This window comes from Oenanthe melanoleuca, chromosome 19 (genome assembly GCF_029582105.1).
Source record: "Oenanthe melanoleuca isolate GR-GAL-2019-014 chromosome 19, OMel1.0, whole genome shotgun sequence".
In the NCBI taxonomy this organism is placed as follows: Eukaryota; Metazoa; Chordata; class Aves; order Passeriformes; family Muscicapidae; genus Oenanthe; species Oenanthe melanoleuca.
Genome location: NC_079352.1, coordinates 3,894,254 through 3,921,734, shown reverse-complemented (window position 1 = coordinate 3,921,734; position 27,481 = coordinate 3,894,254). Strand labels below are relative to the sequence as shown.

The 27,481-nt window shown below is 41.0% G+C and overlaps 1 protein-coding gene across 1 annotated transcript in view; it reads left to right on the top strand.

Moving 5' to 3' along the window:
* Positions 1 to 27,481, top strand: part of TAOK1 (TAO kinase 1) — a 63,191-nt gene that overhangs the window by 26,962 nt on the left and 8,748 nt on the right. Inside the window, exons 2-17 of the mRNA XM_056506384.1 lie at positions 1,958 to 2,184; positions 6,212 to 6,283; positions 9,221 to 9,322; positions 10,121 to 10,166; positions 11,050 to 11,146; positions 11,913 to 12,026; positions 12,785 to 12,876; positions 15,307 to 15,400; positions 16,044 to 16,125; positions 17,970 to 18,137; positions 18,971 to 19,174; positions 20,355 to 20,489; positions 21,052 to 21,288; positions 22,050 to 22,178; positions 23,745 to 23,948; positions 24,431 to 24,670. Coding sequence (XP_056362359.1) covers positions 2,053 to 2,184; positions 6,212 to 6,283; positions 9,221 to 9,322; positions 10,121 to 10,166; positions 11,050 to 11,146; positions 11,913 to 12,026; positions 12,785 to 12,876; positions 15,307 to 15,400; positions 16,044 to 16,125; positions 17,970 to 18,137; positions 18,971 to 19,174; positions 20,355 to 20,489; positions 21,052 to 21,288; positions 22,050 to 22,178; positions 23,745 to 23,948; positions 24,431 to 24,670 — 2,148 coding nt within the window. The 5' untranslated portion in view covers positions 1,958 to 2,052. The remainder of the gene's footprint in view (positions 1 to 1,957; positions 2,185 to 6,211; positions 6,284 to 9,220; positions 9,323 to 10,120; positions 10,167 to 11,049; positions 11,147 to 11,912; positions 12,027 to 12,784; positions 12,877 to 15,306; positions 15,401 to 16,043; positions 16,126 to 17,969; positions 18,138 to 18,970; positions 19,175 to 20,354; positions 20,490 to 21,051; positions 21,289 to 22,049; positions 22,179 to 23,744; positions 23,949 to 24,430; positions 24,671 to 27,481) is intronic.

Below are 27,481 nucleotides of genomic sequence, written 5' to 3'. Positions count from 1 at the left end.
CTCCTTTCTCTTGCTCTTCTGACATGCTTTTTGTCTATTGTTTTGTTGGGGGCTGTAAATGTGAAACAGTTGTCTTTCAGTGTTATGTGCTTGCTAGAGCTGGAATCAAGTAGAATATTGTTGATTTATAAGAAAGAAAAATAACAAAAGCCCCACTTTTCCTCCAGCTTTCATAAATGTAGCATGCTTCAGGTATGGGCTGAGCTGGAGCTAATTATTTCCCTTCCCACACGGTATTAGTTACTGTGTTATGCAAGGGAAGGTGGAGATATCACAGTCCCATTCCTGTGCATCCCACTCGGCCTCACTGGCAGCTGTGTGCAGATGCTGGTTGTTCCAAGGCTCCTGCAGTGATCCTGCATCCATAGGAAATGTGTGAGTGCTCAGCGGTGCAGTGTGGCAGACTTGTGAGCAGCTGCATATTTTCTGTATGTATGTTCTTCTGCTTGGTCCACCACTGGGATTTCAGTGTCAGCTTTTCCTTATCCCCTGAGATCGGGCTATCATGGAAACGCATTCTGGGTTGCATTATAAATCTCTTTGAATGCTGTCTGCTTGGAGGAAAATGCTGGATTTTGCTTCCCTTCCGTGCATTCTCTCTCCTGTGCATGTCTTCCTCAGAAAAACTGGAGAGTCTTGTGTAGTTTACAGCCAGGTACATCTCAGCTGTGTTTCACAGCCAGGCTCTGCAGCAATGCTGGGAGGTCTCTAACAAGAAGCAGGCAGGCTGTGGCACTTCCACATGCTGCAACTCTCCAGAGAAGAGAACCACTGAGCACAAACATGCAGGAATATGTCTTTTTCCATCCTTGCAGGAATTGCTCTGCAGGGACTGGAAAACAAATGATTCATTGATGGTCTGGAGGCTTGGAGAAAGGTGGAGTTTATAGTGTCCAGAAAGGGAGGAGAAATGGACAGGGCCTTCTGACGTGTTGTTTAAACTCAGATTTGTTGTATTTCACATTTTCATAATGGAAATAAACCCCCGACTTTTTAAAAAAACAAATATTGAGATACAAAGTAGAAATAAAAAAAGCACCAAATCCTGGCCAGACAGATTTTTTTTTTGAAAGAAGCAAGATGTGTGATTAACTGTTTGCCAGTGACAGAATTGTTTTTATTGGTGATAATTTACAGGGATTTGATAGGAAATTCTAATACCCTCCTTTAAGAGGAAAAAAAAAGGGCTTTTTATTTGTAATGGTTTTTTGGCATCACCTGTTGTAAAGATATAGTAGGATTTTAGCACAATTTAACAGTATACTTTTATTCTGGATAGATTCCAAGACACAAAGCTTGTAGTAAATGAAAGCAAACTCATGGTGCAGACAGAAAGAATTTTATACATTCCCAGTTGTGTCTGAAGCTGCAAGTTCCTCTGAAGAAAGTGTTTGCCAATGGCCTATTGTCCATTGTCTCATGTGCCAATCACAGTTTAAATGTGTGTTTTCCTCTGCTGAAGCGGAGCAGAAGGAGGAGCATGGGGTGTGGAATCGGGTATCTCCTGTTCTGGATGCTGATTCTCTGAAGAAATTGGGGTTTCAAGTAAACCTCTGAAGAGCAGCCACTTTGTGATAGACATCACAAAATCCGAACAATTTTTAAGGACAGAGTGGGTGTAACTCTTCAGAGGGAGGGTGTCACGGTGGTTGGACTCATTGGTGATGAACTGGTTGTCGCTGTAGGTCAGAGATTCTCTGACTGCTCTGCAGGTGATCGAGCAGGTGCTGGAGCATGGATTGCTCCTCATTTTGTGTTCTGATTTCAGTTTCTGTCCTAGAGAAGTGCTTGGCTGGTGTCACAGTGGGGCTGTGACATTATCCCAGCACACAGGGTGTGTTGCTTCACGCACCAGAGCTGCTTGCTCTGGAGGAAGTGGAAGCTGCTTTGCTGTGGCTTGTTTCGGGCTCTTTGAGCAGAGGATAATCAGTGAAGGACTGCAATCTTTTTCTTGCAGTAATCCATGCTGAAGAGGCTCCATTCATACAGATGAGCCAAGGGTTGAAGCAGCACTTTAAACCCAGATAGTCGGTCGGCTGACTGCCCAGCAGGATGCCATCAACCAGCCGAGCGGGCAGCCTGAAGGACCCCGAAATTGCAGAGCTCTTCTTCAAAGAAGATCCAGAAAAGCTCTTCACAGATCTCCGAGAGATTGGCCATGGAAGCTTCGGAGCAGTTTATTTTGTAAGTAGCGCCATGACTTGTGAATTTTAGCTGTGTTTCTTTTTAAACTCTGGGTGTAGACTTTTTTGAGCATAATGAGGAAAAGAAACTATTGTGACTTTTTTTGTGTGGTGTTTGAGGCAGAGATGTTATCTTGTATGTCTGTATGGTCTCAATCCTTTCACAAACTTGCAGTCTGCAAGGTGTTTGCATACAAAAAAACCGCTGGAAACTTGGTCCTTGCCTGGTGCTTTTAGGTTCATCATTATGTTGCAAGCAGGGATTTATGTGCAAATTAAAACATGGACTTCTGCTCCATCAATTCTGACTGGCAATACAGTTGTCTTGATCTGATCATCTCTTTATCACCTCTTGTTCCTTGAGAGAAATTGAGTTCTCTTCCCCCTTTGTGCATACCCCGAGGCTCCCTTAAAGCCATTCTTTATGTTTGACACCTGAGTGTTGGTGCTTTTGTTGTCATTTGTCCTGTCACATCCATTCCTACTGCAGGCAAGAATCCAGTATCCATCTGCATAAAACTTACTTGACATGAATGTCTGGACAGCAGAATTTATCTTGGGCTCAACTGGCAGTGGGATCCTCATGGCAGCCTCAGTGCAGGTTGCTGTGTGTTAACCAAATACTGTGGGGCCTTCATTAAAAAGCACTTTCCTCAGAAAACCTTTTCACGTTTATAATTATAGGAGGTGTGGCCAAACCTGCCAATTTTCCTTCAGAAAGCCATTTGTGTCACTATTTTATGAGATGCCTATTCAGTGTTAATAATTGCAGCAGACCATGTTGGGAACCTTCCAGCACAAATTTAATGCAGCACAGATGAACTAATTAGGAAAAGCTTCTTAATTTTGCTCCCTGCTTAAAACTATGAGCCTCCACTGTCTGGGAACAGATCTGGGGGAGGAAATATTTTCTAACGAAACAATACTCACCTGTGGCCTTAAATTCACCTCATTTACTCATTTTGGTTAAAGAATATCAAGGGAGGGAACTGCCAAATGTGTCCCTGATATGTGGAAGTATTATTGAAGAAATATTATGGAAGTTTTTTGAGAACACAGTATTTTACAGAGGCATGCATGGACCACACAGGTATGGAAACCCATAGTGCAGCTGCAGGTGTGCTGGAAGAAAGCAGCATTCCCAAACACCAGCAGGAAGCTTCCATGGGGTATTTGTACCTGAACTTTGTCCGTGTGGTAAGAGCTGATGGCCCATTAACAGCTCCATCTCCAAAGCAATTGCAGCTCAGAGGCCATTAATTTCTAGCGTTCTTTCTCTTTTTCCCTCACCATTTTAAATCACCAGTTCATTATAGGTCGGTGTAGAGTGCAGTTGCTTGCTGGCATTTGGATTGTGTGTCTTTGTCAGAAAGTATCTCTGATTTAGCACTTGCATAAAGACAAGTGTAAGCAGTGCATCACACAGCCCCAGCCCATGTGAGGGCTTCATTTTTGTCAAGAGAGGGTTTCTGATAAAGCCACACTATTGCTGTTTCTGTCTTAGGAAGTTTAAACCTGTAAGTTTTGTGTTACGTCTTTTTTACTGCTAGTGGTTCTGAGATGTTGAATCTGAAACTGTTCCATGCAATGTGCCCCATCCTTCGAGCAGAAGCCCAAAAAATCAGAGAGACAACGTGGAGAGGGAAATTCAGTGTGAATTAAATAAGCATAAAGAACTAAAACATAGGAGAGTGTCTCTCTTGGGTACTTTATTCCTCTCTAAAGCTAGAAATAAAACTTCTTACATTTGTTTAACTTTGATTTTGCTGCTGCGAACAATTAAACATTCTCTAATTAATATAATATTGGATTATAGTTAATAACTGCTTTAAATGAAATATTGAAGCCAGTGACATACTCTGTTTTGCTTTGTGTGTACTTTGCCTCTATCAATGCTGAAGCTACTCTGGTCACCAGATGTTGATCCTTTGTGTGGAGTTTTTGGAGGAAAGCAGAATATATGTGATACATGTCTGCCCTAAAACAAGCCTTATTCATTTGGATGGTTAAAAGGGAGCTGGCCTTGCACCTCTCCTGGCTTTTGTCTAGGACCTGTTTTTTCAATTATCCAAGATCACAGGGAACCTAAAAAAAGCAAATGAAACTCTGATTTTAATTTTTCTGGGGTGTCAGCCAGGACAGTTCTCCTTCTCTAGGACTGTAGGTGTTCAGCAAACTCTGTCAGGTGTTGTTTGCTTGGGTTTTCTGATGCAAAGCATCCTTTCTCCAGGCAGCTTCCATGGCATACAGCCTGCACCAAAAAATGTGGTTCATAAATAAATGTGGGGGTAATTACCCCATATAATCCTGAAATCTCCCCTACCTTATTTAAAATAGAGCTTAGTGTTTCACTATTAGTTGTCCCCATCTTCCTTCCCTTTTTGCAGTGGTCCCACCAGTGGGTGATATATTGATCTTACTCCTGTCTCTTTGTTTCTGTTGCATCCTTCAATGGCAGAAAGTTCCTTTTATTTTTTTTCTTTCATATTTGATACGAATTTTGCTGGTTCACCTCATGGTTTTAGTTTCTTAGAAACTGCAAGTCTGGCACCTCTGAATCATATTTGGTATTATCCTTACCATACTCCCTGCTCTGCAGTGTAATAATAGCTTTTGCTTGACACAGGAAACCTACTACACTGGAACACTGCAGATGGAGCAGAAGAATAACCCACTCTCTTTTGTTAGAGCTGTGTTCCTTCTGCTTTACTGTAGTATTTTGCTTCCCTGCTTTATTGGCAGTTCTTCACGCAATTGAATGTTTCAGAGATTGTCTCTAATCAGTAAAGATCTAGGAGTCAGAATTTTATTCTACCTTTTTTGTCTCAAACAACAAAAATAGTTACCCCCCACCCAACTTTACAGGTGCTAGCAGTGAGAGGATCCCTTCAAACAGAAAGAAAAGTAAAAATAGTATTGTTTCAAGCTTATCATAACCAGTTGAAATAAAGACTGACAGGGAATTCTGGGAATCTCTTTAATGAACAGCTGAATTAAAACATGACTGAAAAACATTTTATTAAAGGCAGAGCCCTAGTACTTCATTAATCCATGTTCTGGTAGGCTGTGCTTGATAGTACAAATATATTAAAAATCAGCATTTTCATCAGTCGTCAGTGAGTGCTGTAGTGCACATTATTCTGATTTATATCATTTGGCTTCACGTTCAAGTTGATTAGTATTATCAGAGGGACTCAGGTTTTTTCCTCCACCATCCTCCTGTCCTGCTGAAATCTTTAACAAAGGAAATCTGGGGTCTCATCTGGAGCCATCCTTCCTGCAAGGTGCTGCCTCTTCTCCTGCTATGGGGAATGAGCCCTTACTTTGGTGCTGAATTAAACAAAGCTTCTCATCTTGTCCTTGCCTTGCGTTGTTGCTGTCTGAAGTCAGGAAGTTTGCCTTTGAAGTGTGAAAAACTGTGTACCCTTTATGATGCAGTGTAAGTAGCAATACTATGAAACTGAGAAGACTCATCTGAAGATGGGTCACTTGGGTTGCTGCCATGTCTCTCTGTATCATCTGCCTTCTTTTAAGACAAAAAACTAATTTTTGGGAGCACTGGGGAGAAATCTGCTCCAGCCACTGGTGACTATCTCCTGTGCATCATGTGTCATCTTTCCATGTGGTTTGAATGGAACTGAGTGGCTGAGCCTTGCTTCTGTTCCATGTGGAATGGACCTGGGCAGGGAGAGAAGTTAATTTAGGGAAAATCCCTTCTACTTGAATCAGAGCTGCTTTTATTAGCTGTGATTTCTAGTTCAAGTCACAGTGCTTAACCCCTGCAGAGACTTGGTGGATTCTGAGCATGGAAAAATGTCACACCTTGTCTTCCAGACCAGGAGGGTGATTTTTCACTTTGGAAAGAAATTTTAATTCTTGCTGCAGTTACACCTCTTGGAAGATATTTTAATTCAATGCTCTGCAAAAGTCAACTAAGAATAGAGATTATTTTATGATTGTGTGTGGTTTGCATCTCAGGGAAAGCTGGGCCTGAAGAAACTGATGGGGATTGTTTTTTTTTGTTACAGGCACGTGATGTGCGCACCAATGAAGTGGTGGCCATCAAGAAAATGTCATATAGTGGGAAGCAGTCCAATGAGGTATGTAGAACATGTTGTACATTAAACCTTGATCATTGCAAGTAATTACTGTATGGGATTATTTTAGTTAGCTTGAGTTTCTGAAGGAGAAATATTTTCTATTAAAGGTGAATATGACTACTGTGTAAACAAAATAAATCAGTTTACTGTTCAGTGTATTTCTGTGTAATCTGCTCCTGAAAAAGATGGGTAGAATTTTCTCCTTTCAGATACAAAGGGCTCTCTTTGGGACCCCATAAATGTGTAGATAGGAAAAAAAAAATTAAAAATTATGGGTTTGTATGTTGGTGTCTTATTGCCCTTAACTGTTCCATTTTGAATACATTTCCAAAAAAACATGTTGCTTCCAGGACAAAGGAATAATGGGAATGGATACAGTAGTGAGAGCTTCAGAGGGAGCCTTGCTTGTGCAAAGTAGTGAGGCAGAATGCATCCCTCCCTGGAATGACTGTGCTCAGCAGCAGCTGAAACAAAGGCAAAAGAGTGGTGAATGTATGAGTGTGAAAATCTGAACAGCAGCATAATTTCAGAAGAATTTTCAGAGCTAGAGACTTAGGCAGTGTTTGCAAGAGAGGTCTGTAGAAGTGGGCCTCTGAGATTTAGACATTGTGTTTTCATGGCCACCCCAGATGTGTCTCCTTTCCCTAGGATGCTTAGCAGAGAGAGTTGATTTTATACTTGAAACATTTACTTGCTAATACAGATTCTTGAAAAGCCTAAGATGACACAAGCAGCTGATTTGATATTATTTCTGGTAAATAACATCAATCAGATCACAGTATGATTTTTCAACAGAGTTATTTATCATAAGCATGTTGTCCAAAGCATTTATGGTTCCCTCCCTCCATTCTCTATATTCCAATCTTAGCAGCAGTCTTGCTCTGATGGGTTTGACTAACAGCTCATTGCTTTCTGTGCCTGCCTTTTGTGTATTGATCATCTGCACTCCAAGGAGCTGAACCATTCCTTCCTCTGTGTGTGTGTGTGTGTGTCTGTGTAGGAGGTAGAGGTGGCAGTATCTCTCCAGCAGTCCTGAATTCTAGCTTCAGAGTTAAATTTGCTATGCCTGTTTCTGTTTTGTCGCTGCGGTGACTTGTTTAACTGTGTACTGATGAAAGAATAATTTGTACTTGCTACTTGTCCTACTGTTTTAATTACTGTGAGCTATAAATACTCTATTCACATGAATGAAACAAACTGTGCATGCTTCAGAAATAGCTTTTGTTTGTCTTCAATGCGTATGTTTCTTTATTTTGAAGAAAGTAATAAGACCAGGATTAAAACATTTTCTATTTTATGTCCATATTTATTTGTTTTGTTCAGAAGTTCACTGGAGTTATGATCTAGCCTATGCAAAGAAAATTGATTAAGGGCATTCTGGTATCATTTATATTTACTTTGGTTTCATAATAAGATTTTATCATTGGTGGGAACAATTATTCTCTCAAATAATGTCATACTTTATACTAAAAATAAGTTAAAAACCTTTGAAAAATGTAGTGCTTTGCTCTTAATGTGATCTTGGAGCTTATTTATTATGCAGGAAATCAGGAATACTTCTCGACTAATACATCACTTCTCTCTTCCCAATGTAGAAGATTAGCATGGTGCTTTCTTGGTTTGGTTTTAATTGCTTAGTACCTCAAGGCCTTTGAGGATGAAGGTGAAAGGCAACTAAGTCACTCCAGTGTCAGTGAGAGAGTTTGTTGTAGCTGCACTGTCATTCTATAGCATTTCTGATGTTGAAAAATGCTTAATGTAGTCAAACAGCCGCCTCAGTTGTGGACTTCTGTGTTCCCTGGTTTCATGTGTTTCTGTAACACTGAAATGTTTATTGAGGTTTTGGACATGTTTTCCAAAGCCTTAGGGTAGATGGGCCCTCTGTCCCTCTGTGAATACTACTCACTTACCAAGACGTGAGGAAGAGTGTACTGAGAGATAAACAGGACCTGGAAAGCAGCTTTTGAGCCTTTTGGTGTTGGTTGAGGTTCCTCTCCCTCTGGTTAAACTTCAGAGCTGATACTCTTGCTCCAAAACATTTGCAGTATCAGCAATCTTATGTTGATGGCTGCATACTTAAATGGTTTCAGCTACTGCATTTGGTTTTGAAGTACTTTCTGGTAGTTGTAGTTTTGCTCTGTTGTGCTCTCAGACCTCTGCCTTTCTTGCCTGAGGAGATGTGGTTGTGCAGCTCATGGAGGGACTTGAAGGTCTTCAAGGGAAGCAGTGTCAATGTCAAGGCACACACTGGAACTTGATATTTTGGCCTCTTCTGTACTTTAAAGTTGCACTAGCAGAGCTCCCCTTATTATATAAACCTGGCTTTGTTTTATCTGTTTATATTTTTTCTGCATCAGAACTATTCCATTATCTAGTAGGTAACTCATTTTAAATTGGCCCTTGTAAAGATTAAGCTAGTAATAGAGAAACGTTATCAAGAATGTAGTCAAATAGTTGGCAGCTGATAAAGGGATCCTTCCAGTGTAATATGGTGAATAGTAGGGATAGGTCTTCATAGTAACAAGATTTGAGAGAGGCAGCTGATCCTGCTGAAGGACACTTATCACCCACATCTCTTCCAGGTTGGGGTGTGTGTTTGATTTGGCAACAGGGTTGGTATCCCTTAATAGAGAATCACTTCTTTTTTGAGGACTTGCTCAGATACTAATTATTTACCTGTATATCCTATATACACACATATAAATATAAAGCATTACATTGATGAGAGATCCTTGCATACAGCCTAATTGATCAGCAACTTATTTTGTAGGTCTGAGGAGTTAAGCAGTGAACTTCACAGTGTTGAAAAAACTTATTTTGATTTGAACCTTGAGATAGTTTTACCCCTTAAAATAATTAAATTACATAACAACAACAACAACAACAAAAAAAGTAACAGTTCTGTAAAGTCTTTTCTATTCCTTTTATTCCCAACAGAAATGGCAGGATATTATTAAGGAAGTCAAGTTCCTCCAAAGAATAAAACACCCTAACAGTATAGAATACAAAGGCTGCTATCTGCGGGAGCATACAGCATGGGTAAGCATCTGCTGCTCTGCACTCCTCTTGCCTTGGTTAAAGGTGCTTTGAAATCCCTCCAGCTGGGTTTTGGGAGGCACCTGAGCACTGGTGTTGCACAGACTGAGATGAGCACAGCCAAGGGCCTTACAGGTGCTCAGCAAACTGAATGTACTTTCTGGAGCTAAGATTTAAGGAAGTGTTCCTTTTTGCTTAGATTAAGTGTTGATGTTCTAATGTATTTAGCTTGATAAACTGAGTATTTGAAATAATATACACCCATCATTAATAAAGTTTTTTAGTGCAGTATATTAAAGAAATAATATTATTGAACGAATAGTTTAGATTGTAAGTACTGTTTTCTGAATTAACTTCAATAAATCTGTAGGGCAAAGTTTTAGTTTCTCTTTTTGAAATCTGGCTGGGACAGAATCTTAAGTAAATCCCTAAATAGCCCTTTAATACTCTGATAAGCTTGTTAAGTTCAGTTTAACATTCCTGTTAAGTATGTGCATATAAAATACGATATGTAATAGAATACCGAACTGGTTATGAATGTGCTGTGGCCTTTCTTACAAGTGGTGTTGGTTGGTATCTTACACAGGAGGGTTGTGCCTAATTCCAGTTAGAGCTGTACTTGTGGGAAAGGTCAGTGTGACAGTGCTGGGATGGAGTTTATGGTGGAAGCAATACTTGCTTTGTTATGGCAGCCTGCACTGTGTGCTCTAGGAATTAGTTCTGGATTTCTTTATACAATTCTAGAAAACATATATTGACTATTACAGGTTTTCTAACTGCTTTGATTTCTTCCTATAACAGCTTGTTATGGAATATTGTTTAGGATCAGCATCAGACTTACTAGAAGGTAAGTCACTCATGTTTATTTGGTGGAAAGTCAGAAGTAGGGTACTGAACTAGGAGGTTACAGCATCTCAGAATTTTCCATGAGTTTATAGTTTTGTTTGGGGCCAGGATAGGCACAGTTTGTTAAATTTTTGCATAGTTGTAGTGGTTTTTCTGTAGAATATTGCCTTTCCCAGATGTTTAGTTTCTCCTTGATTCATATTATTTTAAAGTTGTCAGTCAGCTATTTGTTTGGTTCTGAGTTTTAGGTTCTCCTGCCATGACAGTTCAAGATTTAGTTCTGAAAACCCTTGCTGTTGATTCTAATGCTTACTAATAGCTGTAGGCCTATTGACTAGAATAGCACTACAGCAGTGTTAGGGTTGTGCTTTATGAGGTCTTTCATTAAATGGTCAGTTTTTTTATCAGGCTTCTTATAGTGAACTTTTTTGAAGAGATATGTATGGCCAGTAAGTTGTTCATTTCCTTGCCAGTGACATTTCAGGACCACAAGCTGAGCTGCCAGAATTTCATCTCTGTTGCTACAATTTATTTGTGTATGAATTGCTGTAAATTTCTGGGGTTTGGGGTTTCACTTCATTAATGGAAAACTCGATATTGAGTCTCAAGTAGTTACTTGGGAGAATGGTCACATAACTGACAGGAATGTAGTTTATGGTTGGAGAGTGGTCTCTTTGGTAGTAAATAGCTGCTGGTTTACAGTTAGAAGATTACATCTGATTATAGAATATACTCTGAACTATTTTTACACTTGCTTTTCATACTGAACCTAGTGAAAATGAACTTCTAGTATTTCTGTTTACATTGTTAACAGGACTGGCTTGCATGCTACAAACTGTATTGTTTTCTGTAATATTGAATTTCACATAAATTCTTTCCTTAAGTTCATAAAAAGCCATTGCAAGAAGTGGAAATAGCAGCAATTACCCATGGTGCTCTCCAGGGATTAGCATACTTGCATTCTCACAATATGATCCATAGGTAAGTGGTTACACTTTTGCTGTCTCATACTCGCTCACATGTAATTTATTATGTTGATTGTATCCTCTCCATCCCAGATTCAACATTGTAAGCAGAGATTTTCTTTTCACAGTATCCATGTGCTCCCAAACAAGTAATTTATAGTAGTCTAAACACTAGCAAGCTCTGTATCTGCACATGCACTGTCTCTTACAGCTGCTGTTCATAATTTCTGCAGAATTCCTTCAAATCTGCTAAGCTTTTTCAGTGCAGAGTGAATAGCAAGGGCACCCAAAGAGTTTGTAGGAACTGCAAGACCAAGAATGCTGGGGCAGGGAGAGCACTAATTCTAGAAAAGTTAGTTTTACACAAACACACATGTTGAGAAGCATACAGTAAATTTGGGATGCAAATGTTCTGTATGTTTAAAGAAGCTTCTGCATTTTAGTAGGATGATGAATTTTAATTACGTTATTAAGTCCTTCTAAAATACTTTGATAAAGAACATGCTTCATTCAGAAGATTTTGCTGAACTGTATGTGAAGCTTATCCTATTGTGCCATTTCAAGTTCATTTTTAAAGCAGACATTGACTAACATATGGGACTAAAGAATCCAAAATCAGTGGCCACTTCAAGCAATTAACCTAATGGTTAAAAACTGTGTTTGGAGGAAATGTGAATATTTTGCAGCTTGAACATGTGAATATTGGTGTGTTTCATAGTCTGTCCAATAGACAGTTTTCTTCTTTGGAGAGGAGTAATATTGACCTTGTGTTCTGTCACCAGAGATATCAAGGCAGGGAACATCCTGCTGACAGAGCCAGGACAGGTGAAACTTGCTGACTTTGGGTCTGCTTCCATAGCATCTCCTGCCAACTCATTTGTGGGGACGCCATATTGGTAAGCCAGGAGTTCTGCTTATTTCTGGCTTTGTGAATTGAAAGGATCATGCACTGGCTATTTAGTATACTTGGGCTTATTTGAGCTAGTTTTGTAATCTTCCAGTTGTGGTGGTGCTAAAATATCCTTTGTTAGAAAAAAGTTTAAATAGTAAGTAGGCTCTGAGTTCGAAGAAATTGTGTATTTCTGTGTTTGTAATTCACAAAAAGTAATAAAAATATTTTGCTGTTCTACTTAGACTGACCTAAAGTCATAGAGGTGGGATTGAATAATTTGTAATATATTTTAATCACTCCCCCCAGTGGTTTAAACAATTCATGTATTCTCACCGCGTCTGGTTGTTGAAATAACTGAAGTGTTTTCTCTTTCATAGGAAAGGCCAGGTTCACTGAACCAACCCCTTTGCAGATCCCTTGTATGCTTTTGATCTCTTACACCTGATCTGTGGTGTTTACTCAACTGCATGTTATAATTATTTCACCAGAGTTGGTCAGCCAGCTAAACTATTGGAAATGTGGGAGGGTGAGAAGGTGGTGATACAAATGGAGAGCTGGGCAAAGCACAGGAGAACATCACAGAGCCTCTGCAGGCCTCCACTAGTGTGGGTGCTTGGTCTTTGTTCCCAGTATCCTATGGCCTTCCTTGATATCTTGGGAATGATTTGTTTGTGGTAGCTGAAATCAGGGAAACAGCCTATTTCATACTGATGAAGATAATGTGTTTTGTTGCCTATTTTGAACACTAATTTCTTTTCTTAGGATGGCCCCAGAAGTGATTTTAGCCATGGATGAAGGGCAGTATGATGGCAAAGTAGATGTTTGGTCTCTTGGAATTACCTGTATTGAGTTAGGTAAGTTATTTCCTTTGAAAAAAATTGAAATGTAGTTTTTTAATACCTAGAACTTACTCAAGCTGAATCATAGCTGAAAAAAGATTTGTACTGTCTTTCTTATCCTGGTTTCTCTGGGCCCTGAGTTTTAGAGAAAAGAGCAAAATGTGCTTTTTATAATTCAAGACCAAGTCTCCAGTTTGATGTTTATGGAACTGGTGTTTTCATTACCTGAAGAAAAAGAGTTATATAGGCAAAGAGAGTAGCCAAGTGATACCACTGAGGGTGTTCACATTCTGTGGGAGAGGCAGTTAACTTCTGAACTGGAAAACAGTGACTTGCTGAACAGCTTTAGAAGTGAACCATTAAAGGTACCAGTGTGGAGATATATTTAGTGCTATAAGTTGATATTGTTTCTGTGAAAATTTAACATACATTAATGAATTCTGCAGTAATGAAGTTCTGGAGAAGTGGACAACTTCAAAGCTGTATTCATTGAAAATACTAAATAATCCAATTTTGAAGTGGTAACCTGAAACTCAAATCCTAAAGAAATTATGGCACTGTCATTAGAACAGACCCTTTAAAGCAGGATGTGAGTTTAAAGGGACATTGTTGGTATGGGATTCTGTTTAAATTAAGCACACTGTGTTTTCTGGGAACAAAAACGCCCTTGCTGAAGCACACCATGCACGCCACTGCTCCCATGCACCTGAGGCTGTCCTCCCATCCTTGTCAGATCTGATTGCTCCTGCTCCAACCCGACCTCCGTGGAGGAGCAGTCCAGCCAGGCAGTGAGAGCTCTCAGGAACACACTAATCCATGTGAACTGCACAGTTTAGCTAAAAATGCTGTCTGGCATTCCAAACTGTCAACTTCATTTTCTTCCAGGACACAAAGTAGATTCTTTCTTCAGAGCAGAGATTTTTTTTGTTGTTGTTCTTTTTTTTTTTTTTTTTTTTCCTGGTTGCCAATATAAAGCAAGTTGAAGGGGTGTGACTGTCATGACAGAATCCTGCTCTGAGTGGAGTAAGGAGACTTGGCTGGCTGCAGGGCTCCAGGAATGCAGTGAGCTCATGGCCACCACACCCCCGGGAGTCCTGCACGCTGCGTTCTTGCAGGATGAAGCGTGTTGGGCTTCGTCTACGGCTGCTGGCGTGGTGGGAGGTGAGGCTAGGTCAGGACAGCAGAGCAGTGCAGGCTGGGTCCCTGTGCCTGGCTCATTTGTGTTGCTTTGAGTAAGCATAGGAGGACAGCAGGGAAGTGAGATGTCTGGTAAGCTTCTCAAATTATTACTTAGTCTTTGAAATGGTCTTATTGAGGGCTCAGTTTCAGAGTTTCCAGAAGATTTCTATTTTATTCAGGTGAGCTAAGAGAAAAGGATGTAGAACAGTCAGTTAAAATAGTTTAATGAATAATCTGTCTGATCCTTGATAGCAGCAACTAGCTATCTGAGAGATTAGAGGAGGTAAAGTGCTGAATTTAAGGAAAGACTTAAGTCCTCAATTTACCCATTCTGAGGAATTTGTAGGGCTTAGTCTATCCTGCCATAGCCATGAGTGAACCATGATCTCTGATCCATAGTTCAGGGCTACTATTCAACTCAGAACTGAGGAACAGACTAAGAAAAGTAGCATTATTTTTTCACTTGTTTATTTCTTTTTTTTTTTTTTTTGAGGAAGGAAAGTTTTCTGTTGCATTTTCAGTAGTGTAGAAACATCCTCGTGGCCTGACCAGCTTCTCTGGAATGTCTATGGCAAGGCTGAGCTTTATAAAGTTTGCCCCATAAACATTCTGATGAAGCTTCAATTTTGTTGTTACAGTGAGATCATCTCCTTCCTCATTAAGCTTTCATGCTGTGTCAGTCTATAAGAGTAACACAAGCTTGAAAGAGAGAAGAGCCAAAGAGAAGGCAACTCTCAAAATAGTATAAAGAGTTGGCCTGTTGCTGACTTCCTGCTCATGTGCTTAGTCAGTTAAGTGTGATTTGATGGTTCTTGTAACCAGCTTTTTCTTCATCACTGCTGTCCAGCTAGAAATAAATACTTCTTAGCTTTTTAGCAACTCTAGATTAAAAAAAACAAAAGGGAAGTGTATGAAACCAAGAATGCTTAGTGGCTAAACACCCAGTATAGAGCTTACTGTTAACTTACTCTTATTTTAGTACATTACAATGAGTCAGAGAACTCAACTATGATAAACCACGTAATTTAAAAGCTTGAGAGGACAAGGCATTTGATCTTCAAAGGGCTTTCATCTTCTGCAATGGCACAGGACGTATGCCAACATATCTGTCTGATTGCAGGGTAGGGTTAGTTTGGGGTTCCATGTTCAGGCAGTAGGGATTTTGCTGATGTGGTTTTCTTTTTAAAGGGATGTAAACTGTAAATAAAAAGTAGCAACAACATGAGACTATCTCCTATATAAAAACTTCTTTTCTCTTGTGTGCAGCGGAAAGGAAGCCTCCTTTGTTTAACATGAACGCAATGAGTGCCTTATATCACATAGCGCAGAATGAATCCCCTACACTACAGTCTAATGAATGGTGAGTATTGCTGAGGGAGGAATGTTGTAGGGGATCGCTGTAAATGGAGTGCTTTGTCATGCTGAGTTCTTGAAATGGCTGGAGTCCTGTTGGGAGGATGTGAGCTGGAAGGTTCTCATTAGATTCACTATACATTTCGTACACAAAATTGACCAATTACTAAATATACGTTTGAGACTCTTCAGTGTAGGAACAGGACAGACTGCTGGAAGAACTTAAGATCTGTAAAAAATTCAGCTCATGGGTCAGTAAACTTTTGAAGCTCTCAAGCTAGCCAAAACTGTGGGTTTTAGTGGCTTTTTTATCACAAACCACACTGTCAGTTTCTAAATCCTGTTTTGTTGAAGTATCTCTTTGCAAGATGAAGACCCAGCTTGTGTGTGGCAAGTGTCTGTTGCATAAAATTCAGAAGAATAAAGCACAGTAGTAACATTTTATACCTCCCAGCCTCAACAACTGTCTTTTGAAAACAGAAAATACAGAAAACTAATTTCAAAAGTTAAAAACTTCTTAATTATGGTTTCCTGAACCATAGTTCTTGGTCTAGGAGATGCAAGCATCCAGATGTGAGGATCTTGACTCCTTAATGAATTCAACTGGGTCATTAATATAGGTGGGTTTTTTTTCCCTCTGCTTGACACAGGTCTGATTATTTTCGAAACTTCGTAGATTCTTGCCTCCAGAAAATTCCTCAAGACAGGCCTACATCAGAGGAGCTTCTGAAGGTTGGCTTGCTTGTCCTTTCTGTTTTCCATGTGGTATTAAAAGGGGCTGTGCCCTGTGCTGATGATCTGTGTCACCTACTGTACAAGGGTATGGTTAATGGTGCTCAAACATCTTTGAGCTGGGAGTCCTGTGGGCTGCACTGAGCTGGCAGTCCTGGCTTTACTGCCTGTCTGCAGTGTCTCAGAGTGTTCTCCAGGTGACTTTCCAAGCCACCCTTGGAGATCTCATCATAAAAGGTCACTCCACCAAGTGACACTGGATGGCCATCGACTTGTCAAGAGTTTTAGTTTGTAAACTCAGTCGTTCCAGTGATTATAATTAATCCTGACAGAGCTGCTGTGCATTAGCTAACAAATACCTTTTGTTACTTCCCTCTGTGTTCTGTGCTGTAGAACACTCTAATGTGCTTTACACCGTACCTGAAATCCACTGTTGGGGAAAAGAGGGCAAAAGAAAGCAGTTTTTCCTCCCTGTATTTTTCCTTGGCATGAAAAAGCCTCAGCATTCTGCAGGCTTGCTCTTGCTTTATTTCTTAGCTTCTTTTCTAATTCTTCATTTGTGCTCCTGAATGCTGCAGGTATTTGGCTTTGCTCACTGTAGTCTGGAGACAAAGCCAGTGGGGTAGATTGTTGCAAAAGGCTGACATGTGAACAGAACTCACAGAGAAGTTGGGTTTCAGATCTGCTTTTTTGTGTGACTTTGATGGATTTCCTTTGTGGCATCAGGTGGCATTCAGAATTTTGCTAACTTGTCATTCTCCTTACAGTGCTTTTGACATTTTGGGTTTCTTTTTATCCTGGCTGTGTTTCTGCTAAACAGTGTTTTTCCAAATTTTTTGCATTGCAGGGAAATGGATGCTATTTATGAAGGTTTTATCAGCACCTTTTTGCGTGTTTTTACCTAAAAATGGCTCTGAGGACTTGTGTCTCTTTGAAAACTGTCTATTCATAAAGTAAATGCAATTATCCAGGAAAGGTTTCAGTGTGGGTGTGTAGTCCTGCCATTTCAGAATTCTACAGATTGGTTTTATTTTGAGCAATGTGCTGCAATTAAAGAGAACATTGATGGAAATGAAACCTTTGGGAATGTATTCCTTCCATAACTATAGTCTGAAACAGCTGCATGCCACTTTACAGGGACAGGTAGGGAATGTGCCATGTTGGAAACAGCATTGCAGTTCTCCAAAGGAACAAAATGAAAGTAGTGGTTGTGTTAATAATGACTCATGCTTGCACAGCACATTGCATCTGGAGACTGCAAAAGCTGTTTCTGACATACATAGACAGTGCTTGCTTTACCTATTGGCAAAATGTAGCCACCTTTGCAGAGAAATGTGGTGAATAGCTCCAGGAGAAGAGCAAAACATGGGGAACTGTTCCAGGACCAGGCTCTAAGGTTCACAGCCTATTTTATGACTCAGAGCTGTATGATGAATATTTGATTCCCAAGCATTTCTAAACAAGGAAAAGGGTTTATACTGAGAGTTAGCTGATGAGTTAATTAACATTTGGTTAAAGATACTAGTCAGTCTAGCGCCTTTAGCTTTTATTTGGAATTTGTTGCTCTTCACTCACTAAACTCCAAGTAGATAATGTCTCTGAAGTCTAGGTTTATAGTAAGCAAGTTTTCATGGCATGTAAAATGCAATTTTTGCGGGTTTACACCTTTATTTTTAGGTACAATCATTCTGAAATCTATCTGAATTGTGAAATCTGAAAATAATGCCAGTGTTAGCTGTGAAGGGGAAGAGGGCTAATAAACCAAACTAGAGCTCATCAGTGTGTCCTGAAAGCATGTGCATTGGAGGCATGAGAGGCCACTCACCTGTTTGTGTGTTCTGCAGCACATGTTTGTTCTTCGAGAGCGGCCCGAAACAGTGTTAATAGATCTGATTCAGAGAACAAAGGATGCGGTGAGAGAACTGGACAACCTGCAGTATCGTAAAATGAAGAAGCTCCTCTTCCAGGAGGCCCACAATGGCCCTGCAGTGGAAACACAGGAAGAGGAGGAGGTGAGAGAAATCTGGGTTTCATCACTGAACCAGAGAAAACGAGACTGTCATTTAAATAACCACAATTCAGATATTGCTGAAACGAAGGGAGGCTGTTTACACACCTGGCTGTAAACACTGTCTCCCTCTTTGTGATTGGAATAAAGCTACCTCAAGGCACAAACAAGGACAAACAGGGTAGATGCCTGGTGCTGGCAAGAAGCTGTGCCATGTGTTCATGCTTGAACAGTCAGCTTCCAGTCTTGTAAATCCTTGCTTTCTTTGCCTGTTTATGAGGCTTCATGAGGACTCTTTAGCAACTGCAGTTAACCCTCTGTTTTGACCATATGTACTGAGAATGTTGTTCTAAATCTAAGGCACAGAGATTTGTACTTGATTTGTTAGAAAAGAAAAACAGGTCATCAGAGAACTTGGTTTCTCTTTCTTGGATTGAGTGCTGCAGTCATCATGCAGAGACAGAGACTGAATTCCAGTTCTCTTGTATAGAAAGGAACCTGCAAGGTGCAGGATCCCAGCTGAGCACTCAGGTGATGCCAGTGTCACAGCAATTTCTGGTGACATGCTGTGGCTGATACATGATAGAGTTCAGCTTGCTGACAGGCTCACTGTTGAAAAGAATCTGACATCAGCCAGTTAATCTTGACAAGGCTGACTCTTTCTCTCCCCAGCATCCCACAAGAAAAACGTTTCATGGCAATGCCTGGAGGGTGGAAAGTGCCATGACATGGCAGGTGGATGCCTTTAGAGAGAAATGAAATTAACATTCCATTTGGTAATGTCCACAGGTACCACTGGCATGGGTTTGAATTTTCTTTCCAATTCCTTTCTCCTAGGAACAAGATCATGGTGTGGGCAGGACGGGAACAGTGAACAGTGTGGGAAGTAATCAGTCCATTCCTAGTATGTCTATCAGTGCCAGTAGCCAAAGCAGTAGTGTTAACAGTCTTCCAGATGCCTCGGATGATAAGAGCGAGCTGGATATGATGGAGGGGGACCACACCGTGATGTCAAATAGCTCTGTCATTCACCTAAAGCCGGTATGCTCTGGGTTCTTACTGGGGAACTTCAAAGGTGTAAAGTGGGAGAGAATTTGGTTGGCACAAAGTCAGCTCTTCCCATTCCCAAGTCATTATCTGCAGTTTATATTATTGTGCCCCAAATATATATATATATATATATGAATGTGCACTGGAGATTTGGGAAGTGGCTGTGAAGATTGTTTATTTTTGTTAATTCACTAATAATTATTTTACTTATGGAATTGTTTCAGAAGCAATTTGCTTTATCAGGAGGAGTTGGAATGGGAGGTGGCAAATAGGTTTGTTTGGTGGATACCCTTTACATGCATACTACTGCCTTGTGGGACAACAGGATGTTTGAGTTCCCCTTTTTACCTCCTCATTAAAGAATTCTTAAAGTCAGGACCTACAGTAGAAGCTGAAATCAGTTCTGCAGCACCCAGCTTCTCAGCATTTGATTTGAATATTTTGTTAATAATAAAGTGTTGGGGAAACAAAATGCAGCAGAAACCACTTCCCTGCTTTCCTCCTGCCAGATGAAGGGTGGGCTGGGGAGTGCCCTCTGAGCTGGGCTGCACTTGCCATGGAGGGGTTATCACTCATTTGCTCAAAGCACTACCGTTTCCATGGCTAATGATAGGTGTGGCTAGAATGTCTTGTTCTTTGCCCAGATATGCAACAAAGACACAGGTATTTCCTCAGGGAGTTAATTAGTATATCATATCTAACTAGTAATCGCTCTGTGATGAATGACAAACTCAAAATAAGAATGTGGAATACACCATGACAAATTTTAGAATTTGCTTTGAGGTGTTTCTGCAGTGGGTGTAATGAAAATCTTCCTCTGTCTTTCAGAGTTACAAAGATGTTGTTTTTATCTTTCAGATTTGATAATATCTACTTTATAGCTTTTACATTTTGTTGAAGTAAACTGTTTAACTCTGTTTTCCTTTTTTTTCTCATTTTCAGCTTAAATTAATTTTCCTCTTAGTAATAAAAATTCACTATGAAATTTCTGAAAGCAAAGGTCATAGATCAGAACTCCTTTTGCAGTATATGCTTTCATTGGCAGGAGGACCTTTCAGGGCTGATGAATGTAAAAAGCTTTTTTCTTCCTTTTAAAATAAAAAGACCGAAATTAAAAATCTTTATTAACACAATTTCTCTTTATTCTCTGACATTAATATTTGCTGATAAGGAGGAAGAGAACTACAGAGAGGAGTCAGATCCTCGGACAAGGGCATCAGAACCCCAGTCTCCTCCCCAAGTATCTCGCCACAAGTCTCATTATCGCAACCGGGAACACTTTGCTACCATACGCACAGCCTCGCTGGTACGTGGAGGGCTGGGCTGGGGAGAGCTCTGCAGGAGGGGATGCTGTGAACACAGCTCTGCAACTTCTCAGGGCTTTCACAGTATCACCAGAATATGAGTTATCTTAATTGACTGAGATGCTGTCACAGAAATAATTTAGCGTCGGTTAATAAAAGCTTCATTGAGATACCTGGGCAAATTTAGTTTGTATATATTAAATAGTCCCAAATCCAGAGTAGAGTATAGGAAACCATTTATAATAATAAGCTGGTTTTTATTTTCATGTGCATATTATGAATATTTGTGTGTGTGTGTAGGTATTCACGCTCATTGTAAAAGGCCATTATTTAGTACCAGCTTTATAACAATTGTACTGTTTTTCTGCTGGCACCCATGTGAGCTTATCTCCTACAGCAGAATTGAGTTTTTAATCTGCTCTGCTGCCATTAGGATGTGTGCTTTTCTTTACAACAAAATCATATTTCTTAACTGAACTGTTCTCTTTTGTGGTTTAAAGACTGTTGAAAAGCAGATTAAGCAGCATTAACTTCCTCTGGCCTGATGTGGTTTTCTCTTCCTAGGTGACAAGGCAAATGCAGGAACATGAGCAAGACTCTGAGCTCCGAGAGCAGATGTCTGGCTATAAACGTATGAGAAGGCAGCACCAGAAGCAACTGATGGCATTAGAGAATAAACTGAAGGCAGAGATGGACGAGCACCGCCTCAGGTTGGACAAAGATCTCGAAACACAGCGTAACAATTTTGCTGCAGAAATGGAAAAGCTAATTAAAAAGCACCAAGCAGCCATGGAAAAAGAGGTAGGAGGTTGTGGTTTATCAGACCAACCCATGTTTGTTAATTACGTTAAATTGTCCACTTCACCTCACTGATGCAGAGATGACAGTGTGGACTCTGAGATGTCTTGTTTTCAGGAGCCAAGAAAATTGCTAATTAGAAAAAGGTTAATACATCACCTCCTTACACTAAGGAGTTATGTAACTGAAGGAAAGGTATGTCCTTCATGGCAGTGGGTTACACTGAATGTTAGAATCCTGACCCCAGAAAAAACACTGTGAGGATTTCCTCTCTCTTGCCATGTCTGTGCTGTCAATAATTGCCTGCCATTGAGTGTTGTGGAGGCAGATTAGCCTGCGGAGAAATGTGCCAGCTACCCTTAAATGTTCACTGTCTAGTTGTGTATGGATATGGGGGGGTTACACTTTTAAATAATTGATAATGAAGTGGTGCTGCCTACAGCAATTATTATCGATTTTTGTTCATCTATGATCTCTCAGTGGAAGGCTGAGGATATAGTTTATCATAACGTTTTGACTTTGTTAGGCAAGATTAGCTGAACAGTAGGGCTGAGGGAATGTGGCACTGGAGGAGGACTCTGCTGGGTGCCTTGATGGGATGGGGAATGAGGAGAGAGTGAGGACATGCTTCTCTGACTTGGGCATGTCCAGAGGCATGGTGAATATTGTGGTGCCTACCGTGAGTTCTGGGTCTTGAGGCTGAAACTACACACGAGCTGTAATCCATTGGGACTCAGACTGACTTGCTGCTGGATTTGCTGTAGGCTAAAGTGATGGCCAATGAAGAAAAGAAGTTTCAACAGCATATTCAGGCCCAACAGAAAAAAGAATTGAACAGTTTCCTGGAGTCCCAGAAGAGAGAATATAAACTCCGTAAAGAGCAGCTGAAAGAGGTAACTCATCTCCAATGAGAAATGTGTGATACAGTGTGAGAGTGGTGAACTTGTGAAAATAAATATCACTGTGCACCACAGATCTTCCATAGGGTTGCAGTGAGTTCTGCATTTCATCAGCAGAGTCTTTTATGTACTGTATTTGTTTCATATTTTTGACCTTTGAGTAAGAGAATTTAGTTAGTTAGTTATTGGTACCTGTATATCTGGTGAAAGTACAAGCCTCTCCATTGTTTAATACTGCTTTTAGCCAGAAACATGCAAATCTGGCAATCCTTAGCAATGAAAAAAGGTAGTTTATGAAAGGCCGTGAAGATTTTTCTCATATGTTGTTGTTGCAGGTATTGGCCATTCCCTGCAGCAGTTAGTGAAGTTTCTTATCACTTAATGACATTCCTGTACAGGAGCAAGAAAACAGAGCAGTAAAGATGATCTGCATTTTTTGTAAGGAGAGTACCTATAAATCACTAATAATTTTAATGGAGAAAGCTGTGTAAGCATTTAATAATCACTGCATTTTAGTGAAAATCAAGATCTCTGTGCAATGCATAGAAACTGTAGAATCAAATTTCGTGATTCTTTTTGTGAGTGAATCCATAAGCACTATAAATAATTTTTTTGAAAGAACCATTTAATGTCCCACCGTCAGCTTGTGTGACACAACTTTGGAACTTGCTCCAAAGGGAAGTATTCCCAAACATAGGCATTTCCCAGGAGAAAAAAAGAGGCTAAAGAGCAGCAGAGCCAAGAAAGATCTAACAAAAACTACGGTAGCGTGGGCTCTTTATAATAACATAGAATCTTTTTCTAAGTGGGCAGTAGATCACAGAGCACCAAGAAACACTGATGAAATACAGAGGAGTTCTGTCTCATACTTCAGTGGAAATGTATCACAACAAGTCTTAATTATTGCATGGGCATCTCTAGTATGCAATTCAAGCAAGCAGAGTCTTTTGCCAAGGATACTTTAAGCTGTGTAGTACAAATGTAGAAACTCCAAGATTTATCTGTGAAGTTCTTCACATTGTTTTTGTGAATTATGGTATCTCAATGAGCAGCTCTGCCTTGATGAGTTACTGCAAAATGGGTATGTGCTCTGGTCAAGCAAGACACAAAAAATTTTCTGATGTGCTTCGTGTGGCTGGAGTTCTGTTTGAACAACAGGACATCAATTCTTTCCTTCTGCCTGTCCTTTGGGAGCCTGTAAAAATGTTTACCAGGCAGTATGGCAGTACCTCCAAGTGTTTTCAGTGGCAACCCTTCATTTTAACATTTGCAGCTAATATATAGGTCTGGAAACTGGACACAAACCAGTATTTTGGACAGTGCAAAAAAAAAGAAAAAAAAAACCAAACTGTAGTTGAATCTTTTCCACTGTGATTTGTCTCCTAGTATTTCCTTAATGCTTCTTAAGTGATGTGATGCATTTTGAAGAGGCTGAGATGGCACCAACCTTGAGAAAAGAGGATAGAACATAGTTCCGTAGTTTACTAGTCAGGTCTGTCCAGTTCATGGCCAAGGAACTTAATGTAACTATTCCACAATTAATTACCTTGCCTTTATCAGGAGCTGAATGAAAACCAGAGCACTCCAAAGAAGGAGAAGCAGGAGTGGCTCTCCAAGCAGAAGGAGAACATCCAGCATTTCCAGGCAGAAGAAGAGGCCAACTTACTGAGGCGTCAGAGGCAGTACTTGGAGCTGGAGTGTCGCCGCTTCAAGAGACGGATGCTCCTGGGCCGCCACAACCTGGAGCAGGACCTGGTTCGGGAGGTAAGGGAGCAGGCAGGGCTGAGGCCTGGATGCACCTGTGTGAAGTGCATCTCACAAGAGCACCTGCAGTCCAGCTCAAATCAACCAGAAGTGTTCATTATCACATCCAAAGTGTTTTGGTAGAAGAGTGGTTGGATGCTTTGCAGTGCCATCTGCTAGTCCCTGTGGCATCTGGTGTACAGGTTAACGCACTGTTGCAGGAGAATTACAAGGTCCAAAAAATCATCAGACAGAACAGTTAACAGCAAATGCTTACTGCAAATCCTGTTGAGCATCTAGAACAGGAAGAAGAAAAGTGAAATGAGGAAGGAAAAATTACCGGTGGCGTTGCTGTCTGCTGCTGATAAGACCAAGAAACTGTGGTCTATCCTCAGATGCCTTGGAAAGAGAAATGCCCTTGTGAACAAAATGAAATGTCACTTTGTCAACGGAAATCCAAGTAAGTACAAAGGACCTAATAATTCCCTCTGTCCTCCTGCTAGGAGCTAAACAAAAGGCAGACACAGAAGGACCTGGAGCATGCCATGCTGCTGCGTCAGCACGAGTCCATGCAGGAGCTGGAGTTCCGCCACCTCAGCACCATCCAGAAGATGCGCTGCGAGCTGATCCGGCTCCAGCACCAGACCGAGCTCACCAACCAGCTGGAGTACAACAAGCGCCGGGAGCGGGAGCTGCGGCGCAAGCACGTCATGGAGGTCCGGCAGCAGCCCAAGAGCCTGAAGGTACTGAGGGACTAGGAACTCCTGAGGTACTAGGGGATGTAGGAACTCCTGAGGTATTAAGGGATTAGGAACTCCAGAGGTACTACGGGATGTGGGAACTTTGGAGGCACAAAGGGATGTGGGAACTCCGGGGGTACTAAGGGATGTAGGAGCTCCAGAGGCACTAAGGGATGTAGGAGCTCCAGAGGCACTAAGGGATGTAGGAGCTCCAGAGGCACTGAGGGGTGTAGGAACTCTGGTTCGTGCTGGTTGTAGTGGTAAAGTGGTCCATGGAAAAGTGGTCCATTACAGCCTGTTTGCAGTACAGGGCCAAGATGATTTGAAGCTCGTTAACTTTAAGCTGTGGTGATCGGGGTTACAGGGTATTGAAGGCAGGCCACAGCAGCACTAGTCCCTCCTTTTCTTTGAAGAGCTCTTCTCAGCAATGTCCCTTCCTTTCTGGGGTAGTTTAAAATGCATTTAATGTTCGCAGTATGCTTTTTTTTTCCCCCTCCTACACCATTTTCTGATCCTTCTCTCCCCCATAATACAAAAATAAAACTAGTATTTCTGTAATGAAGCAGTGTAATTTAAAAACAAAACCTAAAAGCTTTGTGTTGCTGTGTGCATCAAAATGAACTTCACTCTCAGTCTTGGCTAATTCACCTGATTAGTGTTTTTATATTAAAGCTGATATGGTGGCAAGTGGGGAGGGGGGAAGAGAGAGACACCAGCCAAGTGTCCTCAGGAAGCTCCTGGCACTGACCTTTGCTGTGTCTTTCCTGGGTTTCTCATGCTGCCCTTGTAGCTGTGGTGGCTGACCAGAATTATGGGGCCTCTGTGATTGAGGCTTTTAGTGTTTTCATTTAAGCCTTCACTTCATCCAAAGAAGTCCAGTGGTTTATTCTGAAGTGTCTGAGAAGGGTGTATAAGGCCTTTCACAAAGCTGCCTGGTACATTTCCTTTGAGGAGGCAGAGTTCTTCTCTCCACCCAGTGTTCAGCTGTGCCAGTAACAAAATGAGTGTATGGCATACTGAGCATGGGGTTTCTTTGTTGTTCTGCATGTTTCCTCTTCATGATATTTTCCATCTGACTTAGTTTTCACCACCTGCAAGTTACCTTCTTACAGAGAAAATAACCAGCTTGAAAACAGAACTTCAGAAAAGAAAAAAATTATACCTGATCTGTCAATATTAGAATAATATTGAATAGTGAAAACCTGGCTTGTGTGAACAAGGGACCATCTGATCACTGTTGAGAATCTCCAAGGATATAGTGTATAAATAGCAGATGACTTCACAGGGAAGCTGTGCTGCACTCTTGAGCTGAATAAAACTGAAGCAGCTGTATTAGGTTGATCCTTCTGAGATTAGCATGAATGAGTTCTGCCTCCCCAAGGTGATGTGGTGCAAACACGAGTGGGCAGCATGTCTGTTCTCCTTCCCCAGCTGCTGTCAGGACAGCAGGATCTCTGGTACTTCTGTGCTGCAGGGGCTTGGCTGCCCTCTCACCTCCTCCAACCCCTTCCCTTTTCCAGGGAGGACAGAGCTGGATCATTTTGCAGGGTGCATGGAAAGCTTGCACTTTGCTTTGCATGGCTGTTCTGTGATTAGTGAAGGATTTCAGGCTTGAGCTGTCAATCCTGCACCTCTGTGTACATGCAGTGCTAACAGCACAGCCCATGGACAACCGTTGGGTCTGTAGCACAATCGCCTCTTTATCGAGGCTGTTCTCTAGCATTAACTCCTTCTCCTGCTTCTGACTAATGCAGGCAAGTATTCTTAATTGAATAGATAATTCGACCATTTGTTCAGTTTCTCTCCCCAGCAGCAGTTTTCCCTCAAGGGCACATTTCAGGCTTTCCCTTTGTTATTTAGTGAGGCCCTTTGTCCTGGAAGCAGGTTTTTAACGGTCAGTGTCTGTTCTATGACAGCACCAGAAGGACCCATAACTAGAATTCACCCTTCAGTGAAAACGGCTGTTATTATTTCGAGTGTGTTAATTGTGATGCAAATACCCTCTTGATGGTATTTCACAATACTAGGTCAAAATGATCTTGTCAGAAGTCTGACTGGAAATCTTACCCCTCCCTTCTGTTTCCTGTTGTTAAAGCCTTTGGATTGGGAAGCCTGTAAACAGTCTTGTGTCCAAGCAAGACTTCACAGAAAATGAGGACAAAATACATTGATAGTGTTTTGCTGTGACCAGGTCCCTGATGGGAATGTGTAACCTGCTGACACTTCCCTTAAGGGCAGTGAGAAACAACCTTAAAGGTTTCCTGGAAGGAAATAACTTTCTGTGAAATTTAGAAAGGTTAAAAGTGATGCATTCCTCTTCATGATACATGTTTTGATTTGAATGAAACCCATCTTTGTCCTTTTCTCTGCATCAGGTTAGCAAAGTGTTATTGTTGTTTTATGCGGCAAAGTCTCCTTAGTCGGGTGTGTTGTTTGATCCCACTGCACTTTCTGAGGTGGCTGCAAGTGCTGTGCTTATCACCTGCCCTACTGAGCCCTGAGTTAATGCCAGGAGCAGGCAGTGGAGGGGCTGATGTGGCCATGCACAGAGATCTGCCTCACTGGTTCAGATCCCAGAGCTCTTCCAACTTACTCCAACAGTAATCTGGTCCTGTGCTCTGTTTGTGCTTGTAGTGCTTCAGGATTTGGCATGGTGCCTAACAATGGGAAGGCCCTCATGTCTGATTTTAGTGATTTGTGTTTATTTATTTATTCTTACCATGGTGAACTTGACCATCTGTCAGTTAACAGTCATCACTCATCACTCATCACTTCTTGATTTTGCTTTGTTAGTAGTATCCCTGCCAGTCGTCC